This window comes from Pelecanus crispus, chromosome 1 (genome assembly GCF_030463565.1).
Source record: "Pelecanus crispus isolate bPelCri1 chromosome 1, bPelCri1.pri, whole genome shotgun sequence".
Classification (NCBI taxonomy): domain Eukaryota; kingdom Metazoa; phylum Chordata; class Aves; order Pelecaniformes; family Pelecanidae; genus Pelecanus; species Pelecanus crispus.
This window is the reverse complement of record NC_134643.1, coordinates 52173188-52195006: the sequence shown is the minus strand read 5'-3', so window position 1 is coordinate 52195006 and position 21819 is coordinate 52173188. Positions and strand designations below refer to the sequence as shown.

Genomic DNA, 21819 nt, shown 5'->3' with positions numbered 1-21819 from the left:
GTGGTAAGTGTTTAAGATAGATCCGTGAAAGATTTAAAGAGTGAAAAAGTAGAAAACATTATATATTCAACTGTATATGTAAAGAAGATGAGGTATTTGCAGTGATGGTGGAGATTTAACATTTTTCCTGTTTACATTTTACTTTGTACAAAGTTACACTTTGTAACTTTGAATTACACCTTGTACACTGCAACAGTGGAGCTTTTAGGCATCAGTCCAGTTATGCCAAAAGCTAAAATGGCAAAGTAGTTCGTTTCAAAGCTTTGTAACTTCCCTAAAATTCAGTTACAGTCCTCCCTCCCCCAGATACTTTAGAAGTGTCAGTAATGATCAGATTAATACACCTTGCTTCTAATATTGAAAAGAACTGATGAGGCATATTAGAATACTTCCCATTTCTCAGCGTCTGTCGATTTGCAGCTTTCTTGCACTGATCTGATATTGTCACATTTCGCAAAACTCTTTCTGGAAAGGTCACAAGAACCCACGTAATAAACTTTGAAAATGAGGAAGTGACATGCATCAATGATATATCTTAGGGCTGAACTTTGGGCGGGTATCTTCCAGACTGTCCATGAAACCTTAACTCTTCTCCAGAGCGGGCTTGATAGGAGTTCAACAGTGAGAATTATCTGCTCTTCTTACAGCTGAAATGATGGTGTATTCAATAGTACAACTTGTTAGGATGGTGTGACAGACTGTGACTGTGATAAGTAGTAGTTTACTACTGTAAACTGTATGTGTCTGATGTTTGTGGCCTCTGCTTGAACTCTGGTTAACAAGGCATAATTAGGGCATTACTAGCATCATAGTTTGATTCTCAGTGTACAGTATGAGTAAAAATAACATTTCATGTAATCCGTCAAATAGAAGTGCTTGTGCTTATTTTGTATTGACTCAAATAACTTCTGTGTTTAAGTTTACTCTTTGGCACTGGAAGGGCTATTACTTTTCAGGGCAGGCAGAATGAGCAGAGAAGAGTTGCCCTTTCAGTAGAGGTTTCTAACCTGAGTTACAGCAGAGCCAGGATTCTTCTATACTGCTGTACTGAAAGCAAAAGCAGCGTGTGAAATCTTTGAACTGTGAATTTACTTGATTGCTAATTACATGCCCTTGTATTTGTTCAGGTGACTTGATCTTCTGGGATGTCAGCAAAAAAAGTGGATGGCATTGTAGATTAGCTATAAGTTAATTTTTGGTTTGTCATCTTCATATTCATCGTGAATAATCATCACAAAATGGATGCTTTGGGCAGTCTCCTTCCTCCCGTGGCTGGAAATGGTGATACGGCTAATTCACAAGAATTACAAAAACTTCTGATTGATGAAAAAATGCGATGTGAACACCATAAAGCAAATTATCAAACTATAAAGGCAGAACATCTAAGGTACACTAATTTAAACAGGTTTCTTCATTTGAGCTGTTAAAAGGTGAAGCTAAATGTTGGGTGGAAGGGATTTGTGTGTGTGTTAGCTATTTCTGTATTTAAGGACAGATTTGAGCATTGTTCATATTAGAAAATAAACAGTTCAAAATACCTTAAGACATTGCAGATTATGTTTCTGCAATACTTTTTATGCTTGTAAACATGGGATAACTTTTCAGTATATTACAGGAAAAGGATATTAATAGCTTATTTCCTACTTGGTATTTGTATGTTTGCTGCTGCATGTCAGTTTTTTGAGCTTTAGGATCTAATTTTAGAGGGTAAATATAAAATAAATACGTATTTTGTCTTGCAGATTACAGGAGGAATACACAAAATCACAAGATGAACTGAAGCGTTTGTTAGTTGAAAAGCAGACTGTACATGAAAAATTTCAGTTTCTTCTTGCTGAATATCGAGAGGAGTTGCTGGGTAAAACACAAGAGCTGGAAAAACTGAAGATGCAGGTGAGATAGTTTACTGGCAGGACTCTGTGAATTTTAATCCTGTAATAGGGCCATGCATATATTTGTGTTTATGTAACTTCTATATACCTAGCTTGAATATATTTCAGATATCTTGAAATTCACCCAACCCAAGTAATGTTTCTTCTCTAGAGTGACTATGGGTTGAAATTACTGTTTTCTTGTTTAACTGAATTTTCCAAATCCTGTTGTTACGTGCTATGTCAATAGTAAGACCTTCACTCTCTGTCTGCGTGCTCTGGCGGATAACTTAGATGCCTAAACCTGTTAGGATAAGTGATTGGAAAAATAGATACTTGTTTTTCTTCATAATGACAGCTTTCTTCATTTAAAAAAAACCCAAACCACAAAAACAACACCCCCCCACCCTATCCCCTCCTTTAAGATAATTTGGATGACACTTTCTATAACTGCTTGTTTCCTTAAACTAATGCAGGATGAGTTCTTAGGAAACAAATATAGCATCTAACAAAGGATCCCAGACTCCGAATGGAGGAGATGTGCCTCGGTACCATAACTAGAATTAGTTTTCAGGGACTTCAGGGTACAGATAAGTGGAAGAAAAGTAGAATAAATTAGAATATGTCACAGGTTGTGGATGAATTTTTTTTTTAACATTTTTCTTGGTAGATAGTTTGCTGTATTAACCATACCCAAGAAAACTTCACAAAATACCATGCAGCATGGAGCTTAAGGCAGAGAATCTTTTCTGATCTTAGTTTCATTTCAAACCAGTACCCATGTATCTGTTGGAGAGCATGTACCTAATGTGTTTTACAAAGAATTGGTTTGGTATTGCTCATTTTGATTCTTTGGGGTTGGTTCACTTACTGTTTAAGTTTTTCCAAATGCTAATTCTTTATCTTTTATGTGAGACCACTTTTCCTTCCCCCACTCCCCCACAAAGGAGATAAATCTCTTGGCAATTCAGCTTGACATTTGTATTGCTTCTACCAGTAGATACTGGCATTTAAAATGCTTCTGTTACCTTCCTAGAATATTTTTAGTTCACTAATATCATGGGTTTTTGCTTCTGTAACTACTATTGAAAATTCTTTAGAAAAACATAGAAAATTAAGCAGGATTCCTAAAATCATGTTTTAAATACTTTATTCCTGGCTATTTGTCCTATCACAGTGTAAATAAATGAATATGACTAGTTATTTATGATACCTTTCTGTCTTAAGGTGCTGACTCCTCAAAAATTAGAACTATTAAAAGCACAAATACAGCAGGAATTGGAATCTCCTATGACAGAGCGTTATCGGAAGCTAGAAAATGTAAGTAGTAAGTATGCAAACTCTATTGCATTTAGAGTAGTGATCACCAGTTTGTAGTTGTTCCTAAAACCTTAGGAAATTAAAACTGAAAGGTGAGCAAAGTATGACATTCTTTGTCTGGTACTGTTGCCCCAGGCAGTGAAGGTTGAAACCCTAGAAGAGGGAGAAGGAGAGATTCAGTTTATCGGATGTAACTTGTGAAATGATAGGAACATTGCATGGACATTTGAAGGAAATAAATCTGAAAACTTCTCTGATTGATGTTTTTGGTTTTTTTTGTCTAACTTAGGAAGTGGAAAAATACAGAACAGAATATAACAAACTTCGTTATGAACATACTTTTCTGAAATCAGAATTTGAACATCAAAAGGAAGAACATGCACGTATTTTAGAAGAGAAGAAAATAAAATATGAGGCTGAGGTACATAGTGTTACAGTAGCTTAAAATGTATCTGATGACAAAGCTGCCTGAACATTGTGAAAATGTTGGTACTTGATGGGTTGTCAGTTTGACACCATTTCATAATGTAGTGTTTGTTTCCATTCTCTTAATTCTCAAAACACTTTTATGACTTAGCCTAAAGCTGTCTCTGTAGGTTTGTTCAGTGGTGTGTCGCAATATCATTTGTGTTATTATAAGTAAGAAAAGATTTGCCTTCTGATAAATGACAGCCAGAAGCTTTGCTTAATGCTTTTTTTAATCGCATTTGTGATGGAATTTGAGACATTATGCTAATCTGAAATTAGTAAGTTATCTGAGCAACAGATGTAAGTTTAGATTTTAAATTACTTATGTGGCAACTAATCCAAGAAGAAGGCAGCAGAAGATACCAGACAAGGGTACATTTTGCAAATTGGATCATGACAGTGGTAGTCAAAAGGATACCGAAAACTTTGGTAACTTTTTCAGTTGTATTAACTCTTGAATAAACCATTCATTAATTTTCTATTTCAGAACTGGACTTTCAAAAGTGTAGCTAAATAAATTGCCAGCTTATTTATGTTTTAAGTATATGCAGCAGTGTAAATGAGTGTTGCATGTGTCATTTGCATATTCATTTAGCTACTTGTCTGGGATCATGTATCCTAAGATGCCAGATTTGAACGTATTAGTCCAAACATGAGAGACAAATCAAGGCAATCCTCACTTTCGAAATAATCCAAATTTGGAAATGCAATGCATTTAAAAACAGAACAGTTGTCCTTCCTGGAGCTAAACCCACATGCTGCTTTACACCCTGCCTCTCTTGTGGGCTTGTTGAGTTTGTGCTAGTCCCACAGCTGATTAGCACGCTTACAGAGAATGAAACTACCTTGAGCCCAGGGTGCAATGTGATCTAGTTTCTCCCTCTTAGAGCCTTTTTAACTTCCCATGCTATTTAGCACAAGAAGGCTACAAAAACTTCCTAATTCTTAAATGATTGCATGGGCATGTCATGCAATAAGTGTTTGAATCTCCTCATAAAAGAGATTTGGAGGGCTTTTGATGCAGAAATTGGCTTTCCTCCATAGAGGAAGCACTGCTGCAGGTCAGAGTCGGGACTAGTGTTTAAATGTCAAGAGAACTCTTACCTACCTTACTTTCTCACCCTTTTGCCCCCAATATTACATTCAGTCCACATAACTAACTTTGAAACACTAGAAATCTATAGAATATGTTTACAATATATGTTTATTATAGAATCATAGAATCATAAAATCATAGAATGCTTTGGGTTGGAAGGGACCTTGAGAGATCATCGAGCCCAACCCCCCCCTGCAGTAAGCAGGGATTGAACCTGTGACCTTGGTGTTATTAGCACCACGCTCTAACCAACTGAGCTAACCCCGCTGGTCAACATATTATAATATGTTAATACATGTTAATGTTTGTTATAATATGTTAATGTAATATAATATGTTAGTGTAATGAGATCGGGTTGCTCAGGGCTATATCCAGTTGAGTCATGAACATCTGCGAGGATGGAGATTCCACAACCTTTCCAGGCAAAATATTCCAGTATTTAACCATCTTCATGGTAAACTTTTTTTCTTAATATCTAATTGGAATTTCACATGTTCCAACTTCTGTCCATTGCCTCTCTTCCCATAACTATGCATCTCCTTCTCTTCTTCAAGCTGCAGAGGCATAGTTCTCAGTCTGTCCTTATATGTCATGTTCCCCAACGCACTGACCATCTTGGTGGCTATCCACTGGACTTGCTGCAGTTTGTCATTATTCTTCATGTACTAGATACAAACTCCAGATGCAGTCTTACAAGTACTGGAAAGGGACAAAGGATCACTTCCCTGGATCTGCTAGCTATCCTTCTGCCAATCTGCCAGGATGCAGTTGGTCATCTCTGCTGCAAGGGCAGTCTGCTCACTAATGTTCAACTTGTTGTCCACTAGGACCCCCAGATCCTTTGCCATGGAGCTGCTTCCTGGACAGTTGCCCCCAGCCTGTACTGTTGCATTGGGTTACTCCATCCCAGATGCACGACTTGCTCTTATTGAAGAGGTTCCAGTCAGCCCATTCCTTCAGCATGTCCAGATCCCTCTGAATAGCAGTTCTGCTTTCCAGGACATTGACCATTTTCCCCCAATTTGGTGTCACCTGGAAGCTTGCTGAAAGTGTACTCCATCCCATCATCTAGGTCACTAATGAGGACATCAATCAGTATTGGACCCTGTACTGATCTCGGAAAGATGCCACTAGTTACAGGTGGTCAGCTGGGCTTTGCACCACTGATCATCACTCTTTGAGCCTAGCAGCCCAGCCAGTTTTCCATCTACTTTATCATCCACTTTTCCAGTCTGTATCTCACCAGTCTGGTGAGAGAGAAGATTATGGGAGACTGTATGAAAGGCCTTGTTAAAATCAAGGAGTACAAGATCCACTGCCCTCTCCTTGTCTGCAGTGCCAGTCACCTCTTTCTAGAAAGCAGAGAAGTAGGTCAGGCATGATTTGCCCTTGGTAAACTCTGCTTTCCATCACCTTGTCTTTCATGCGTTTAGAAATAGCTTTCAAGAGGTTTTGCTTCATAACCTTCACAGAGACTGATGTGAAGCTGACTGCCTCTTTCCAGTCATCAGGAGCCTTCTCTGATCACTGTGACTTTTCAAAGATGATAGAGAATAGCCTTACAATGATACCAGTGAGCTCCTTCAAAATGCTTGAATGCATTCCAAGGACTTGTGTGTGTCCAGTGGACTAAATGATCCCTAACATTTTCTTCCTCTGGGTACGGCTTTACTCCCACAGACTGCTAGGGGGCTCAGGGACATCTGAGGCCCAAGGACAAGCCTTATAAGTGAAAACTGAAACAAAAAAGGCCTTGAAGAATGGGTCTGTTGATTTTCCTACTCTAAGAAAGAAAATAAACGTGAATGTGATTTCTTAATATTTTAAATGCACACTGCTGCTCTTTTGTCAACTTGAATTGTCAACTGCTGTATTTGTTGCTGCCTGACACCTAACCAGTGTAAAAGCTTTTATTTTTCTGATTAACAACTATCAGATTGCAAGGCTGGATAAAGATAAAGAAGAACTCCGTAATCATCTGCTTAGTGTTGATCCCACGAGGGACAGTAAACGCGTGGAGGCACTCTCTCGAGAAAAGGCACAACTGTATCAGAAATTAAAAGGCTTAGAAGCAGAAGTAGCAGAACTAAGAGCAGAAAGAGACAATTGTGGTGTGCAGGCAGAAAATGTTCAAAGAGTACAAGTGCGACAGTTAGCTGAGATGCAGGCCACGGCAAGGTCTCTAGAGGTAAGACTTTTTTTTTTTTTTTTTTTTTTTTAGATTTTGCCTCCTTGTAGAGTGTAGTGAGAATAATGCCTGGCCTGATAGAACTGTCACTGAAGTCACTGATAATTTTGCCATTGACTCCACAATTTGAAATTGTACATTTCAGATTTAAAACCAAATTGTAGGTACACTGGGAGTCATGTACTGCCAATTCAACTTTGGAAAGGTGGACAGCTCAACTGAGAGATTCTGTTGAATGGTCTCCTTTCTAAACATGTGAGTGGTCTCTATGTTTGCAGTCAGATGCCATGTCAACACTTGTCACTTGGCTAGAGTTAGAAACTGATGACAGTATGTTAATAATCTGCTACAGTAAATTTTTTATTCTTTTAAAAAATGTCATATGATGCTCCCCTATTTCTTTAATCCTTTCCTCCTGTGTCGTCTTCTTTCTTGCCTACCTCTGTCTGTCCTCTCTCCAAGACATTACTGCAATTGTTTAGTTCTTGGCTGTTGCTCTCCCTTAAAGAACTGTTGGTATTTCTGGCCTGTTGTATGTTTCCCAGGGTTCCACTGTATTCCTCGTCTGTGGTCTTCGGTCCTCCTGTCAGTTCTTGCTATCTCTCTAGGTCGTGAGTCTTTCCATGTAGATTTCTTGCACAGTTGCAGCATACAGATAGGTGGTTCATTTTCCTTTTTACTGTTATCAGTGCTATATACCTTTGTTACAAAATGCTCTGATCACAACGTAAAAAAAAAAGTGCTGTAATATTCTTAATTTAGAAAACTTTAAAAAAAGTTCTACTGGAAATAGGTCATTTTGGAAAAAGGAAGGTGAAATCGTAGGTTAGATTATCTTTGATACTTAGTAAAGTTCAGAGTCTTGCATCTCTCATACTCACAGTAACTGCATTTTATTTCCTCTCCTTGATGTAAATTCCTCAGGTAGTATAACTGCGTAGGCCAACATATGACATCTTTTTGAGCACCACTTATAGTCATACTGGTGTTTACAGCCCAATAATTTACTGGTAGGAATACCTGCTGCCTCCTAACCAAGTCAGATTACCTCTGCCTCCTGTGAAGTAGGATTGAAAATGTGTGTGATTCTGTGCAGGCAGTGTTAGTAAAACCAATTGTGACTTTTGAGTAAAATTCAAGACCCTTCTTGTATTGGAACATATTGTTGAGCAAAGATAAATATTTACCTATTATATTATTATATAATATGAAGGGTCAGTAATATCTGAAAGCCCAGATCAGTTGAATCTTTCAAGTGAATAGCAAGAGACAGCCCTGCTCCAAAAATCTGACAAATACCTCCTTTATTCAAGGCAGAAAAGAAGTCTGCTGAACTACAGATTGATCGAATTGAGAAAGAACTGCGGATGAGTCATGAGCAAAACATTCTCTTAACTAGCAAACTTCACAAATCTGAACGAGAAGTCAATTCCTTAGCTGCTAAAGTAAGTGCTTTTATGGTATCCGAAGTACAGTTTTCGTATCCTGTTACGTTGAAGGTTTTCCATTTATATTTTACATTAAGAATAAAGTAACAATGTCTTTTGCTGTGACTTAAAATAGGTTTGGAATTTTTTTCCCAATTTCAGTTGGAAGATACCGAATACATGACTTTACAGGAAAAACATCATCCCTAAAAGTATCTCTAAAGATTGAGGTTATGCTCTTTTTATTTAATTTTCTAGACCTTTTTTCTAAACAGAACGTGGCTCGAAGAGGTGTCTTTATATTCATGTTTTTAGTACTCATGAAAATAGCCAGCCTTATTTCATGGAAACAAGCATTGCTTTTTCATAAAGTGTGTAAAGTGCAGTAGAGTTTTAAATTAACTTTTTTTTTTTAACATCGTAGAAATTTCTAGAAAAATATATTTTTTAAAAAAAAGATCAGAAGGCTTCAAGTTTAGGGAAAAATCTGAAAGTGCTTAAGAAACTTGACATCACTGTTTAGTATTTCAGCATAATTAGGTTAGTATGGATGCCAGATTCAGAGTTCTATTTGGTTGCAGTGACTCCTCAGCTACACAAAAAAGACAGATCCTTTATGCAATTTCATATGTGATTATGTGAATAAACAAGAAAAATCGAAACACTAGTAAACCATTTTACCTTCAAGTGTTGCAGAATACTTAACATTGCTTTATGTAAATTTGAGTCAGGATCTACTCCTAATGAAATAGTTATTTTGGTAAATACTACCTTTCTGCTGTCTCTTATTCCCTTCTTTCTGGAGAGAATACTGGTTAATAAATTTTTATCACATCTGTCAGTTCGTGGTAGCAAATTTAATCCCTTGTGTTTTCTTGCCTTTCTGGAGAGGCATTAGTTCTGAACCAACTGTAAAGCCAGTAACTTTGGTCTTGTATATCTAGCTGAATGCAGAATTATTTTAAGCTCTCTGTTGACTTAAAGCTATCCTGCATTTCTGAATATACTTTCCAAAATAACACTGATATGCGCTTTGTATGGGTACAGCAGTTAATATTGTCATAATATGCCTCAAGAAAGATTCAATACAGGAAGAAAACTTTAACTGTCTCAGATTTAATTCAAAACAGGCTTTACAGTGCACATTTATGAGTGTGAAGTATTTCATTTTGGTCTCAAATCCAAAAAAGTTCTAATTTACCATAAGAATAAGATATACCTATACCAGTATTTAAAGCCTCTTTATACAATGTGTCATATGTGTCTCATGAGTAATAGATAGGAGGGGAAAACTTCCGTTAAACATTTTTAATCAATTGTGTATCAGAATTTACAGAAGATTCTTACAAGTCTTTACTTTTTGTATCAACTGGTGTTCTCTGCTCATTTGCAGAAGTAGGAGGAAATTAAAATGTTCAGTGGTGTTCCTTGAAGGGAGGAAAGTAGAAACCGATTCCTATACTAACCACCCCTTCTGCACCTGCTCAAACTTGTTCCCGAGCACAGGTGCACGCATTTGTCTTCCGGATTTTGTGCCTTAAAAAAGCCACCTTAAATCTTTGCAAGTTGCCCTGAAATGTTCTCAACTTAGTATTTAAGCAACCAAATCCACCATGTAGTTACTTAATAAGCTACTGTGTCATTCTTAACCTTTTGCCACTTGTATATGCTAGCAGGTTGTAATTACATTTGTCATTGTGAATGGATTTTCATTATAAATGCTTTCCTCTAGATATTTAATTCTCATTGACCGTGTAATTACTGCATACAAATGCCTAAACTATAGAAAGTTTCCATGCAAGCAATAATTGTCTTTGATTTGATGTTCTTAAAGCCCCTGCTTTTATGAGGCCATTTGATGTGTGTGTCACAGTTGTAGAGAAGTATTTGACTTAAAATGCACTTTAAAACTATGAAGACCTGGATTTTGAGAAAGTAGTGTAGCACTCCTAGGAGGTCAGGGGGACTATAAGTAGTTATAACTATTTGAAATATAATCTGAGCCTCTCTGACTTAAAGTTATCCTGCATTTCTGAATATACTTTCCAAAATAACACTGACATGCACTTTCACAATATTTGAAATTACTTGGGGGAGCAATTGGTAATCTGTTTTTGCATATCACTGTTTGTTTTACTTAGGGAGATTAAAGTTAGCTTTATTTTAGCTTGACTCTGAGGGATCTTTAGTCGGAAGTGAAGTACGTGTAAACTGACATGCTAATGCTTGAGTTAGCAAGGCATCAGAGTCTTATGCAATTTGGATCAGTGTCATAGCAAGTTATTTCCAATGAGTAGTCTTTTCAGAAATACCCCAATATTCGGAGGCTAGCTTGTAGAATGCATAGAATTTGCTCAGAAACCAAGTTTTCACAGGCAATCCTGTGCATCCGTGCATGTATCACCAAGGCTTCTTAAAAGAGTAACTTTTCTACGCTGTAGCTTGTAATAACTGGCTGGTTAAAGATGAAATACATGTCACTAGTCAGACAGCCTGGTTCCTGGAATATATGTTGTGTTTGAGCACTTTAATTTTTTTAATCGGGGAATATATAAAACTTGCATTTCAAGATGACTGACAACTCATTCAGTAATCAAAAACCTGTAATAGCACTGATTGTGATTTGGGGAATCAGATCATGTTAATAGCTTTAGTGTTACAGTATCTATAGAATCACCATTAAAAATTATCTACAGGAGTGGATATTTTCGATTGGCTTCAGGAAAGCAGTGGATGAAAAAAATATTTAAGGTATGTTTAAAATAAGCATAGTCCATGACTATTTGACAGACTTTCTTGGTAGCAGAGTATCACATGAAAAACTTACAGTAAAGCTGCTAATATATATACATATATTTATTTTAGTTGATTTGGGTTTTTTTTCCTAATTCATAGGTAGAAGAACTTAAACACTCACATAAATTGGAAGTAACAAATGTCAAACTGGAGGCAGCAAGAACAAAGAGTGAGGCAGAAAGAGAGAGAAACAAGATTCAGAGTGAAATGGATGGTAAAATGTGTAATTAAATTCTAATGATTTCTTTTGTAATGTCTAGTTAGAATACTACAATTATTTTTCCTCCAAACATTCCCAGCAGCCTTCACCTTCTACTTCTGGTCTAGGTCATAGATCTGATAATTCATTTTGTATCTAAAATAACTGTGTTGTTTCACTTGGTCCTACTAGGTTAAGAAGAACAGTTACAGAACAATTTTGCATTTATGTAAATTAGTGAATTTGTGACACAATTTGAGCATAATCTGTTTCAAATCATGTACTTCATATGGTTATTTTTTCTATTATTACCAAATTCCAGAGTCTTTCACACTCTGTTTGAAACCTTAACATACTATAGGGCTTCAGTGGTTGCTTTGTTTTCTGATTTTGTGTCTGTGGAATTGATAACAATTGGTAAGGCTGCCATGTGGAACAAAATACAATTTCTAGCTTGTTCTTTGAAGAAAATAGGCAATGTTCTAAGCTACCTAATACAGCTGAGTACGTAGGCAACTTGAAATACCTTTCTAGAGTGAAAAGACCAAAGCTTTCTAATACTAGTTATGTACTGATGATTTAAATCACTACACAGCTTTTAAGTGGACTGTCCTCACCGGTTTGCTGTAACCCCAAAACAGTACCTTCATCTTTCTCGAATAGTTGTTTCTGTTCACTTGCTTTCATATTAAGTTCTCTAAGAGCAACTAAAAAGTGGTGTTTTCTGTATTGACAATGCATTTACAGTATATTGCGAACTAAAAATGTTGGACCCTATGAAATATGAAACTAAATACAGACAGGATTTAAGCTAACCAGAACTTGCTGTGGAATCCAGTTTGCATCACTCAATTAGCTAAATAACCAGGAGTCATTGTTACAGTATGTTGGCTTATTTGCCAGTGAACACAGGTGTCTTGGTCACAAGTTTCTAATTTGCATCTTTTGTCCCTGCCTATAGAGTCATAATTTTAGAATTTCCTCATTTGGTAATATGAGTGGATTAAAATGTGAGATTTGTTGTAGCCAGGTTACTACAGTTTCACTGGTAACCAGTTACTGTTTGGTACTGTATGGTAACCAGTACCATAAACTTTTCTGCAAAAAGAAAATAACAAATTTTCTTGCTTGACCTTTTTATAGCTATTGTGGAAAACTATTTTTTTTTTAATCCAGACATAACAGCTTAGCAGAAATTGCTTTAGAGTTCAAATCTCTAATAATATCAACTGTTTAATTGTTTTGGTATGTTAAAATAATAGACCCTCGTAGACATAGATTCCAGTGTAATGGTTACTCTTCAAAAGTTTTTGAAATGTTGCTGTTATACTAAGAAAGGCCATGTCTCTTCTGTTTTCCTTGGGGTTTTTTTCCCATTGATTCATTCTGTCATGTGAATTGTGATTTTTAGCTCCCTTTTATCCATTTATAAAGTTATGTTAATACTGGATTTCATCAGGTTCATAACAATAATGACATTTTAACTTTTTTTAATGTATAATGCAGGATTGCTGTCAGACAAGGAAATTCTTAAGGCAGCTGTGGAACGTCATAAGGTGCTTTTAGTAGAAAAGGATCGGGAGCTAATTCGTAAAGTGCAAGCTGCCAAAGAGGAGGTTTTTGAAAAAATTGCAGCCTTACAGGATGAAAAGTATGTTTGTTGATTTACTGTTCAACTTCTAAAAGAGCAGTGTTTTGAGTAACTTGAAAAAAAATTCATTCTTAGAACTAAACACTTCTGGCATTTTTTCATGATTCTTGTGTGCATGTTGAATATTGTCTCAGGTTAGAACTCGAGAACAGATTAGCTGATCTAGAGAAGATGAAACTGGAACAAGATACTTGGAGACAATCTGAAAAGGATCAGTATGAAGAGAAACTACGTGTTTTACAGATGGCAGAAGAATCTAGCAAAAAGGAACTTCAGCGTTTGCGGTAGTGTGGCTTTTCTAACCTTAACACAAATTTCTCATTTTTCCCCCCTAATTTCTTTACAGTAGTCAGTACAAATGTTCACTATTCATAGATACACAAATGTAATTATCTTTTGCATTGTGTAAAAAGAGGGCAGAATTAAAAATGTGCTGTTTAAAAGAAACCAAACCACCAAACATTTTTCATCCAAACCTTTAAAAATTATGAGATTTTAATGAACATTTTTTAAGACGTAATTTTGCAATACTCATGTTTGTTAAAATTGGGCCCTTGTTGGCTGCTGGCATAGCCCCAGCATTAGACTAAGCCGTTTCTCTTTCCACAATGGCACCGTATCAGCAACGGGCAAACTGGAACCCTAACACGGTATCTCTTTGTGTTGGTTATTATAGATCTTAGTGAAGATGTTTTACTATAGTATTTGTATAAAGGTCAGTATGATAAAATGAGCAAAAATCATACTCCAAAAGCAAAAAAATCAACATATTTCCTACTCCTGTATGCATTCTAATAATCAATAAAAATAGTTTTTTTAATCATTGTTTAGTTAAATACATATCAGCCTTTCAAATTATGCAATATATTCTATTGTCAGACTGATTTGTCCTGACTTCTAATATCTGGATTTTAATTAGATAAAAACAAGGATGTCTTATACAATTTTAGATTAAAAATTCAACAGCAAGCTATTCAGACAGAGGAGTTGGAAGAAAAGAAATGTGAAAGTGCTGATCTGAAACAGGTAAGGTTTTATTGCATTGTAATGTTTTATAGAGAAATACAATATTTCCTGCAGTTACCATGTCCAGTGTTTGGAGATTAGATTGAATTTTTAAGGCTTTTTTTTTTCCTGAGGGACAAAATGTATACAACAGATATTTAAAAGCAAGAAGTGTTCAGGAATCAGTCATGCTTTCCTGGACCTTTATAGATGGATTACAGCTTTTTGCTTCATGTGTATTCTGGGTACCAAGGATTTCAAAGCTGAATGTTTATAGACTGGTATATTGAATACGGTTCTGCACTATTTAACAGGAGATTCAGTTTCCATGGAGACTATAAATTGTTTCTAGGTAGTGCTTTGCATTTACACTGCATGTCTCATCTGACGTTCTTCAAGTGCTTAACAGATGTTTCATAAATGAATAAACTAGTGTAAAGAGGTATATTTTTATTGCAGAGTGAATTGATGGCAGTGTTGAAAATAAAACCTAATTCTTTTAACTCCTGCTGGCCCATGATGTAATATTTAGTAGGTAAGAACATAGCTGTGCATCGAAGTAGTCTGCAAGCTGTGTGCACTTGAAGTTCAAAGCAATATTTGTTTTTCCTCCAGAAATCAGAAACTGGGGTATCTGAGTGTGCATGTGGGGAGAGGAAAAGGAAAGGGAAATCATCCTTTCCATGTGATGCTGGCTGCAGAGGTTGGACTTTTCAGACTCAGTTGTTTTTGTGAACTGGTTGGTATAGCCAGTGCGGGCTGTAACGCGTTGCGCGGTATGAGAGGGGGGCGTCTAGGTAGCTCCACAGCTCAGCTCCTAAATGTTGTGTGGTGCTCTAGTTCTGTTCAACCTGGGGCTTAATGTCAGATTTCTTAAGTTCTGGGGGACACATCAATGACTGAAGACTCCTGCCTCCCTTTCTCTTTCTCATTTTAACTACAACAGAAAACCTTCCTTGCTAGTAGTGATTTACTATAAAGCCTCTGGAGAAGCTGTTGAGTAAGGAGAAAAAGAACAAATAAGAAAGGCTTATGAAAAGCTAATGCAGCCAGTTGGTGTCTGCATTTGCTCTATCTCAGTATCTCAAAATTAAGTTATTTGCATACCTTCTCAAATGGAAAAATTTCATTTCTTTGTAGCAAATGCACAACATGCAACTCCAACTTGCCTCACTTTCTCAGTCAGAAAATGATTTACTGGAATCTAATCAGAAGCTGAAGGAAATAATAGAAAGATTGAAACAAGAATGTCAACATGCAAGGACTCAGGCAGAAAAAGCTCAACTGGAAACAGAGAAGTAATTTTTTTTCTTTTTGGCTGTACTTTTCCTTTTCATACTGGTTGTACTCACTTCACATGAATTACTTACTGTGGATTGTAGATTCTGAATAAAGTCTGAAATTAAAAATGAACAGGAAATATTGGACGATTGTAAAAAAATGGCTATACCTTCTGTTATGCTTGTGGTAACCTCAAATATAGGAGTTGGCTTCCATTCATGTCTGTTACAATTCTTGACTAGTGAAATACACTATTTTTATAAAATGCAATCCTGTTTATATTGAAGTGGATCCAGAGTTTCACACACAGTTCTTTTAAGAGTGTTTAAGCTTTGATAAGGTTTCAGGGACCCAGTCTGTGTATGTGTGTATATACTTTTTTCCCCCCTCCAACTAGATCTTATATGAGGCATATAAAAGCTTATTGGGTATCTTCTAGTTGCTGTCATCAAAATGAAAAATAATCACTTTCTTTTTTCACACAAGCTTGACCACATACAATCAAAATATGCTAATAAATGCTGAAGGAAACTAAATCTTGCTGATACTGCAGAAATTAAGCAGCTTGGCAGCCTGTATTGCAAGTCCTCCGGGTCTGTATATATAGATGTGCTACTGTTACCCTGGGAGACTGGGGACGTTTCCATTCTTTTCCTGACTCTCTGGGTGATAGGACTTCCTTCCTCAGTTCAGTAATTCTTACAAGCTTGAACTCCAAGAGTTAAGTTGCACCAAAGCAACTTGGCTTAAAGAGGAAGTGAAATAAGAACCAAAAGGTAAGAAAGCCTAAGATAAAAAGTTTCAGATAAATAAAATAATGCCAGTTGAGCCATAAGTAGCCAAAGCAGCTGCCTGCCTGGCTGTGTCAATCTTAGGCATGGGACTGAAAATGTGAAATGGGAAAAAGGGCTGAGGGCAAACTGAGACTGATACAGATCAGAGAGGAGCTCAGACAGGCAATTGTTAAGCATTTCAGGAACAGTGTTAGTAGCATTTAAAAAAAAAAAAAAAAATCTCATGGCATTTTTAACCGCTGTCTCAATTGCAATTCTTCTACTGTTAAGCAGTGCTTTTTGAGAAAGCTCTTTGGTTCCTGGGTAGTAGTAGTTGTTTACAGTCAACAGCAAGGTACAAGCCACACTAGGTCTACTAAAAGAACTGTGACAGGTACCAAGTGGGCCAGGATCCTGGTTCTGCTATGAGAGTGGATGACTCCTCATAATTCTACTGTGGGGAAGGGAAAGGCTGGTGAGAAATTTATGGAGATCCATTTGCAGTCCCTGTAGGGAAACTGCATCAGCCCAGGACTGGAGTGGTATGGGTGCACTGATACCAGGCCCTGGACTGCATTTCTTAAAAAATGCTGCAAAGAATCTCACCATTGGTTTTTTTTATAGTAATGAAGTTAAATACGCAGTTTGTTCTCATCTACTTTGACCCACAATGCAGGTAGCCCAAACAAACAAGGCAGCAGAGAGAAACTGGCTCCTTTCCTATCCACTGCTAGAGAACACAGCCTAATTTTAGTATGTCTTAACCATACAAAGGCCTAAACAGATAACATATGTTGTTGGTGGTGTGCGTTCAGCTGGAATGTTGTCTAGGAACCGTATCAGTGGGAGCTTCCACTGTTGTGTTGGCGTTTGTTCTGGTTGGGAGCATGCACTAGTCAAGTCTGTACTTCTCTGTTACAAAGGCGTAGTAGACCACGCAGGGCAGCAACCTATTCTCTTACATCTTGCCTCCCAAACAGAGCAGGCAGTTGTCTGCTCTTCTGAAAACTGGTGTTTAGCATAGGTGTCTACTGTTGTGTTCCAATGTGATTATTTCATCCAAATTTAGAAATTTTACCATGGATGGTTTGCCAATGTGCCAACAACAAACAGCCTACAATTAACTAGCTTATTGGAATCAGTGTTCAAATCGTGCCTCATAGTTGAACAAAACCTGGGATGATGTTAATGTACAGGTTCAATTTTGGTCAACCTTGAGCACAATGAAATTTAAATCAGATCCTTTAAGTATATAAAGGTTGGAGTTATGGAAAGCTGCATCTATTTCAAGAGCCTTGAGGTGTTAATCGAATGCACTGCTTTTTCTATATAACCTCTTAATCTTTTTACCTGATTTTTTCAAAGGACTTTAGAATACAAACGTATAGAATGGCTGGAGGAGAAGCATGTGCTTACTCAGCGCATCACAGAGAAAGAAGAGAAATACAACCAAGTGAAGAACAAGTTGTGTCGAGCTGCTGTTGCTCAGAAAAAGGCACGGTGACTCTTCCTTTGTGAATGATCCAGCTTATGAAAAGTTCAGCTTTACTTTGGCCAGCTAGAACTGTTTTATTATTAAGAGTTTATTTGCAATCTACTGAATGTAGTAACGACATATATCGGTTCTTCAAGATTAGCGCAGAAATAGGTTGAAGTGATATGCAAAAGAATATTACAGCCAACAACTTTGTTATAATGCCATCAAAGATTTTGTGAGGCTTTGTGTGTGTGTGTGTATATGGTTATTTAAGAGGAGGACTCCTTGATTAGTAAGGATGATGTTTTGGACACCAGACAAATGATGTTCTGCTTTTCCTTGATAGAATATTAAAATTTTATATTTTCTCCTAAGCTTGCTTCTTATGAAATAACTTGAAAGGAAAAGCTGATTAATTGTTTATAAAAGCTCAAGATTAATTGGCAGTTTCATACATTAGGCATATACAGGTTATGAAACCTACCAGTAGCTTTTAAGGTTGTTAAAAGTTGAGGTCAACATGAGCAAAAAAGAAAACCAAAAGTGTACTTTTTTTGTTCATGTTTATACTTAGTTATACATGGTCATTTAAAGAATGAATTTTGTAATTCTTAAATACAGTTAAGTGTTTGTTAGTACAGTTAGTCACTGACCAACGAGTGACTGACAGCTGTGCATCTTTCAGTCACAGCTACAGATCATTTCCCATCTCTTCTGTTTCCCATCATGGGGATTCAGAACCTTCAGACGACACGGCACTTCTTCTTAAGGAAGGAAAATCCTAAAAACTGTCACAGCTTTGAAACCATATGCAATGTAGATTTAATTTTTACAGGATCTAATCTATTAAGGCATTCACTTAGCTCTGTTTGAAATGTCTGTTTGACAGAGAAAGACTCTCAATGATAATAAACAAAGGAGGATGCAAGAGAAACTAGAACTTTTGGAAGCCAAGATAGAAGAGCTAGAAAAAGAAAATCAGGTGCTAAATAGGTAATAAACTTTGCTTTTTCTTAGCTTGAAAAATGATATATGAAGTAATATTTGAAGTAGTGAATATGAAGTAATTTTTTCTCATGATACTTAGTTTAGTAACTGGAGTCCAATCTAATGGTGTTTTCAGCATTAGAAATCTTTGAATGGAGTCCCTTTAGCATGGACAGCTAAGAGTTCATGAGATACCTGTAGGGCTGTCTCTTCAGGAAGAAATGGAGGAAAAATATCTGATACACACTTGCAGGAATCCCTTCAAAAGAAGGGAGTATATAAAAAAAGGAGGTGTGGCAGTGAAACAGTATCAGAGCTGGAAGTACAGTATGTGAAAATAAATGGAAGGTGGGAAAGAAAAAGACTCCAGAATTGCAAGAGAAACAGACTTAGCATCCTCTTTGAAAGACAAACTCCTATTTTTTTTGTCTTCTTTGAGTACCTATGGAGGGCTTGATTGAAATAATTCATTTAATGTGGCTCCTGTGGCTCACTACTGTGAATGCTATTAAAAGCTTAATTTATTCCATGTAAATTCTTATCTGTAATAGAGCAGCTAGCTTAATGCATAGAGGGACTTTTAGATAGATGTTTAGGCACAAGACTATACACAGATCTTCCACCTTCCCATTTTTCCGGTATGTAGTTTTCCTTTGTAGGCATAATAAACCGCAGAGTGCTCGTGGAGAGGTATGCTTCTGTGTTGGGATAAAAAAGATTTTGAGCAATAAGAAATCTCTTATTTCCTAGACAGAATGTTTCCCATGAAGAATACGCACGCCTCCAGAAGAGACTAAAGGACTTGCAACGTAGGCACAATGAATTCCGGAGTTTAATTCTGAATCCTAACATACCGTCACTCAATCCAGTCAGTGTAATGTCATCATCTGCCTTGCCTCCTGGGCCTGAAGTGTCCTTCCCCCTTCTTCAGGTGGTGATGTATTACAAGTTGTGAAAATAATACAGCAAAAGAGGGTACTACAACAGTCCTTCATTACAGACCTTAGTCTTAAGGAAGGAGTATTCCATCTTTGACAGAGGAAGGAAACTTTGAGGAATGCTTCTAGTGATGTTGCCTTCCTCGCAATAGGAAGGAGTTCTTGAAAGACAAACGATACGTTTGTTACAGAACAAGTTTTTATTTTAAAATCATTAAGGAAAGTGAAATTATTGCTCATTTTGGTCCTTTGTAGGTGTGCAAAATGTAATAGAGCCACTTTTTTTTTGCTGTTTTTAAATTTCAAGGAGGAACAGCATCAGAGAGAGCTGTCCTTGCTTCGTAAGCGGTTGGAAGAACTGGAAACCACACAGCGAAAACAGCTGCAAGATCTTGGACCATCTAGAGAGCGAGTGACGGTGGGTGCATACGGGGACTTGGCTAGAAACAAGATGGCTGGAGAAGGCGATGCACAGAGTGAGGACTCCAAATAAAATCTGCGAACTCCACATGCTGTTAGTTTCTAGTAGCTTATCCTTTGGATGTGCTTCTACTATTTTGCCCAAAACATACTTGTATGTGCCTGGCTAGCATAAAATATATTCTGCGTAGTTTTGTATTTATTTTTGATAGACTGACATAAATCAAATATAATGGTTCAAAACAAAAGCACTGAAAGATTAACTACGTTTTGAAATGTTTTTATATAAAGGATGTAAAATTATTTGGAAGTCAAAACATGAAATCACATGAAACTTTAAAAAATATTTATCAAGGTTTGGGTTGTGCTGACATTTAAAATAAAAATTATTTTTTTTTTAATAAATCCATTAAAACTTATTTAATAATATCCTCTTGCTCCTTGAATGTAGAAGTTACTGTATCAGTGTGGAGTTTTGCTGGGTTGCTGTTTTGATTGTTAACAATGCTCTAAGCCACATTTGGATTGTTATTTTGAAGTTCCCATGCAGATAGAGAGGATGAAATGAAAACAAGTGTTGAAAACTTTTATTTGCTACCCTTGACAATGTGCCTCTTCTATTTTTATAATGGGAATAAGCAATAATCGTGTTTTTTAATATAACATAGTGGAGATTAAGTATAACAAATTGTAAATGTAAATTTGTATTTGTTGCTATGTTAATTTGTTTACTTAACTACAGTAAAATTATTTATTCAGGGTTGAGTGTGTTCATTTAAAATCTTTTTTTTTCCCCCCTTCATTATCAGTTTAGTAACAGAAACTTGTAAAGGATCAATTCATTTTTTTGACCTGATAGTGAAACTTTCTTAGAAGTGTAGGAATGATTTTATCTGGTTTTTGTTTGGGCTTTTTTTTTTCCCCCACAAAATACTGCAGTGAAAGTATGAGGCAGTGAGATATGCAGTGCGATTTCTTTTAATAGCTTATTCGGTATTGTTATTAGACTGTAGTAATAGACAACTGAGTAACTACCTTGCACATGGGGATGTTGTTACTGATTCAACTTTTCTCTCCAGAAGCTGCATTTTTTATTTTTCCGTACAGTACGTAAGTATAAGGATTGCACTGCACTTTCTTGGGGAATTTGGTGGACTTCTCTGAGGAAAACAGGGTAACTATTAGAAGTAACTGAAGCTATTTCTACCATCTCCTGCAGGGTTAATTTGGAAAAAGTCACTATCCGTGCCTGAGCCAGCTTTACCAAATGTAGCGTTGACCAAGGTTCTCCAGTAGAGAATGGCTGCAGGGAGCCAGCTCTCCCCAGCCTCGCGTTCCTGTTCTGCGGTCCGCAGCGAGGCGCGAGGCAGGGCGGGCGGCTTGTACAAACTAGGGCAGCCTTGGAGGGCGGAGAAAGGGTGACAGCAGGAGGAGGAATGCTGGACACCTACTGGGTTGTGGGCTCCCTTTCCCAGTCTGTCTCAGGCGTGAGAGTGAACTTCATGTCCCCGCAGCAACTTCTCCTGAAAGAACGGTTATCAGGTTACCCTTATTTTTAGCTTTTGAAAGGTATCATCAGCCTTGGAGCCTCAAAGCAATGAAGTTGTGTGAAGCAGCTCAGCAGCTGCTGGGTTTTGGGCCAGTACCTCTCCGCCCCCAGCACGCCTGATGCTGCATTGTACCTTCCCTTTTTTTGTACTTCCCAGCTTGAGAGGGAGGGAGGTGGTTTGTAACACCCCATATCTGCCCACCTGCCTCTGCCTGGGAGCCTCGTGGGGCTGGAGCTGCAGTAGCACTGCTCAACTGCCGCCAGCCAGCGCCTTGTGCCCTGTTCCTTGCATGACCTTGGCATTGCTACAAGCTGCGCTTGCTTTCTTTTCACCGGTTTAAAGTACACGAGTTAATCAAAATAACCTCCCAAT

The 21819-nt window shown here is 37.1% G+C and overlaps 1 protein-coding gene across 1 annotated transcript; it reads left to right on the top strand.

Moving 5' to 3' along the window:
- Nucleotides 1-1188: 1188 nt before the first annotated feature.
- CEP83 (centrosomal protein 83) lies at nt 1189-19970 on the top strand. The gene is made up of 15 exons (XM_075720061.1): nt 1189-1387; nt 1743-1893; nt 3099-3191; nt 3481-3612; nt 6692-6943; nt 8257-8392; nt 11270-11380; nt 12872-13016; nt 13151-13300; nt 13967-14042; nt 15162-15319; nt 17441-17570; nt 18442-18545; nt 19290-19470; nt 19785-19970. Exons 1-15 carry the CDS (start codon nt 1239-1241, stop codon nt 19968-19970), a joined length of 2154 nt encoding a protein of 717 aa, XP_075576176.1. The 5' UTR covers nt 1189-1238.
- The last annotated feature ends 1849 nt before the right edge of the window (nt 19971-21819 follow it).

Excerpts from the sequence above, each read along its gene's own strand:
- CEP83 (XM_075720061.1), top strand. The coding sequence starts at position 1,239 with ATGGATGCTTTGGGCAGTCTCCTTCCTCCCGTGGCTGGAAATGGTGAT. Across the intron at positions 8,393-11,269 it reads TTCCTTAGCTGCTAAAGTAA|AAGAACTTAAACACTCACAT; the intron begins GTGCTTTTATGG and ends ATTCATAGGTAG. Across the intron at positions 18,546-19,289 it reads GAAAATCAGGTGCTAAATAG|ACAGAATGTTTCCCATGAAG; the intron begins GTAATAAACTTT and ends CTTATTTCCTAG.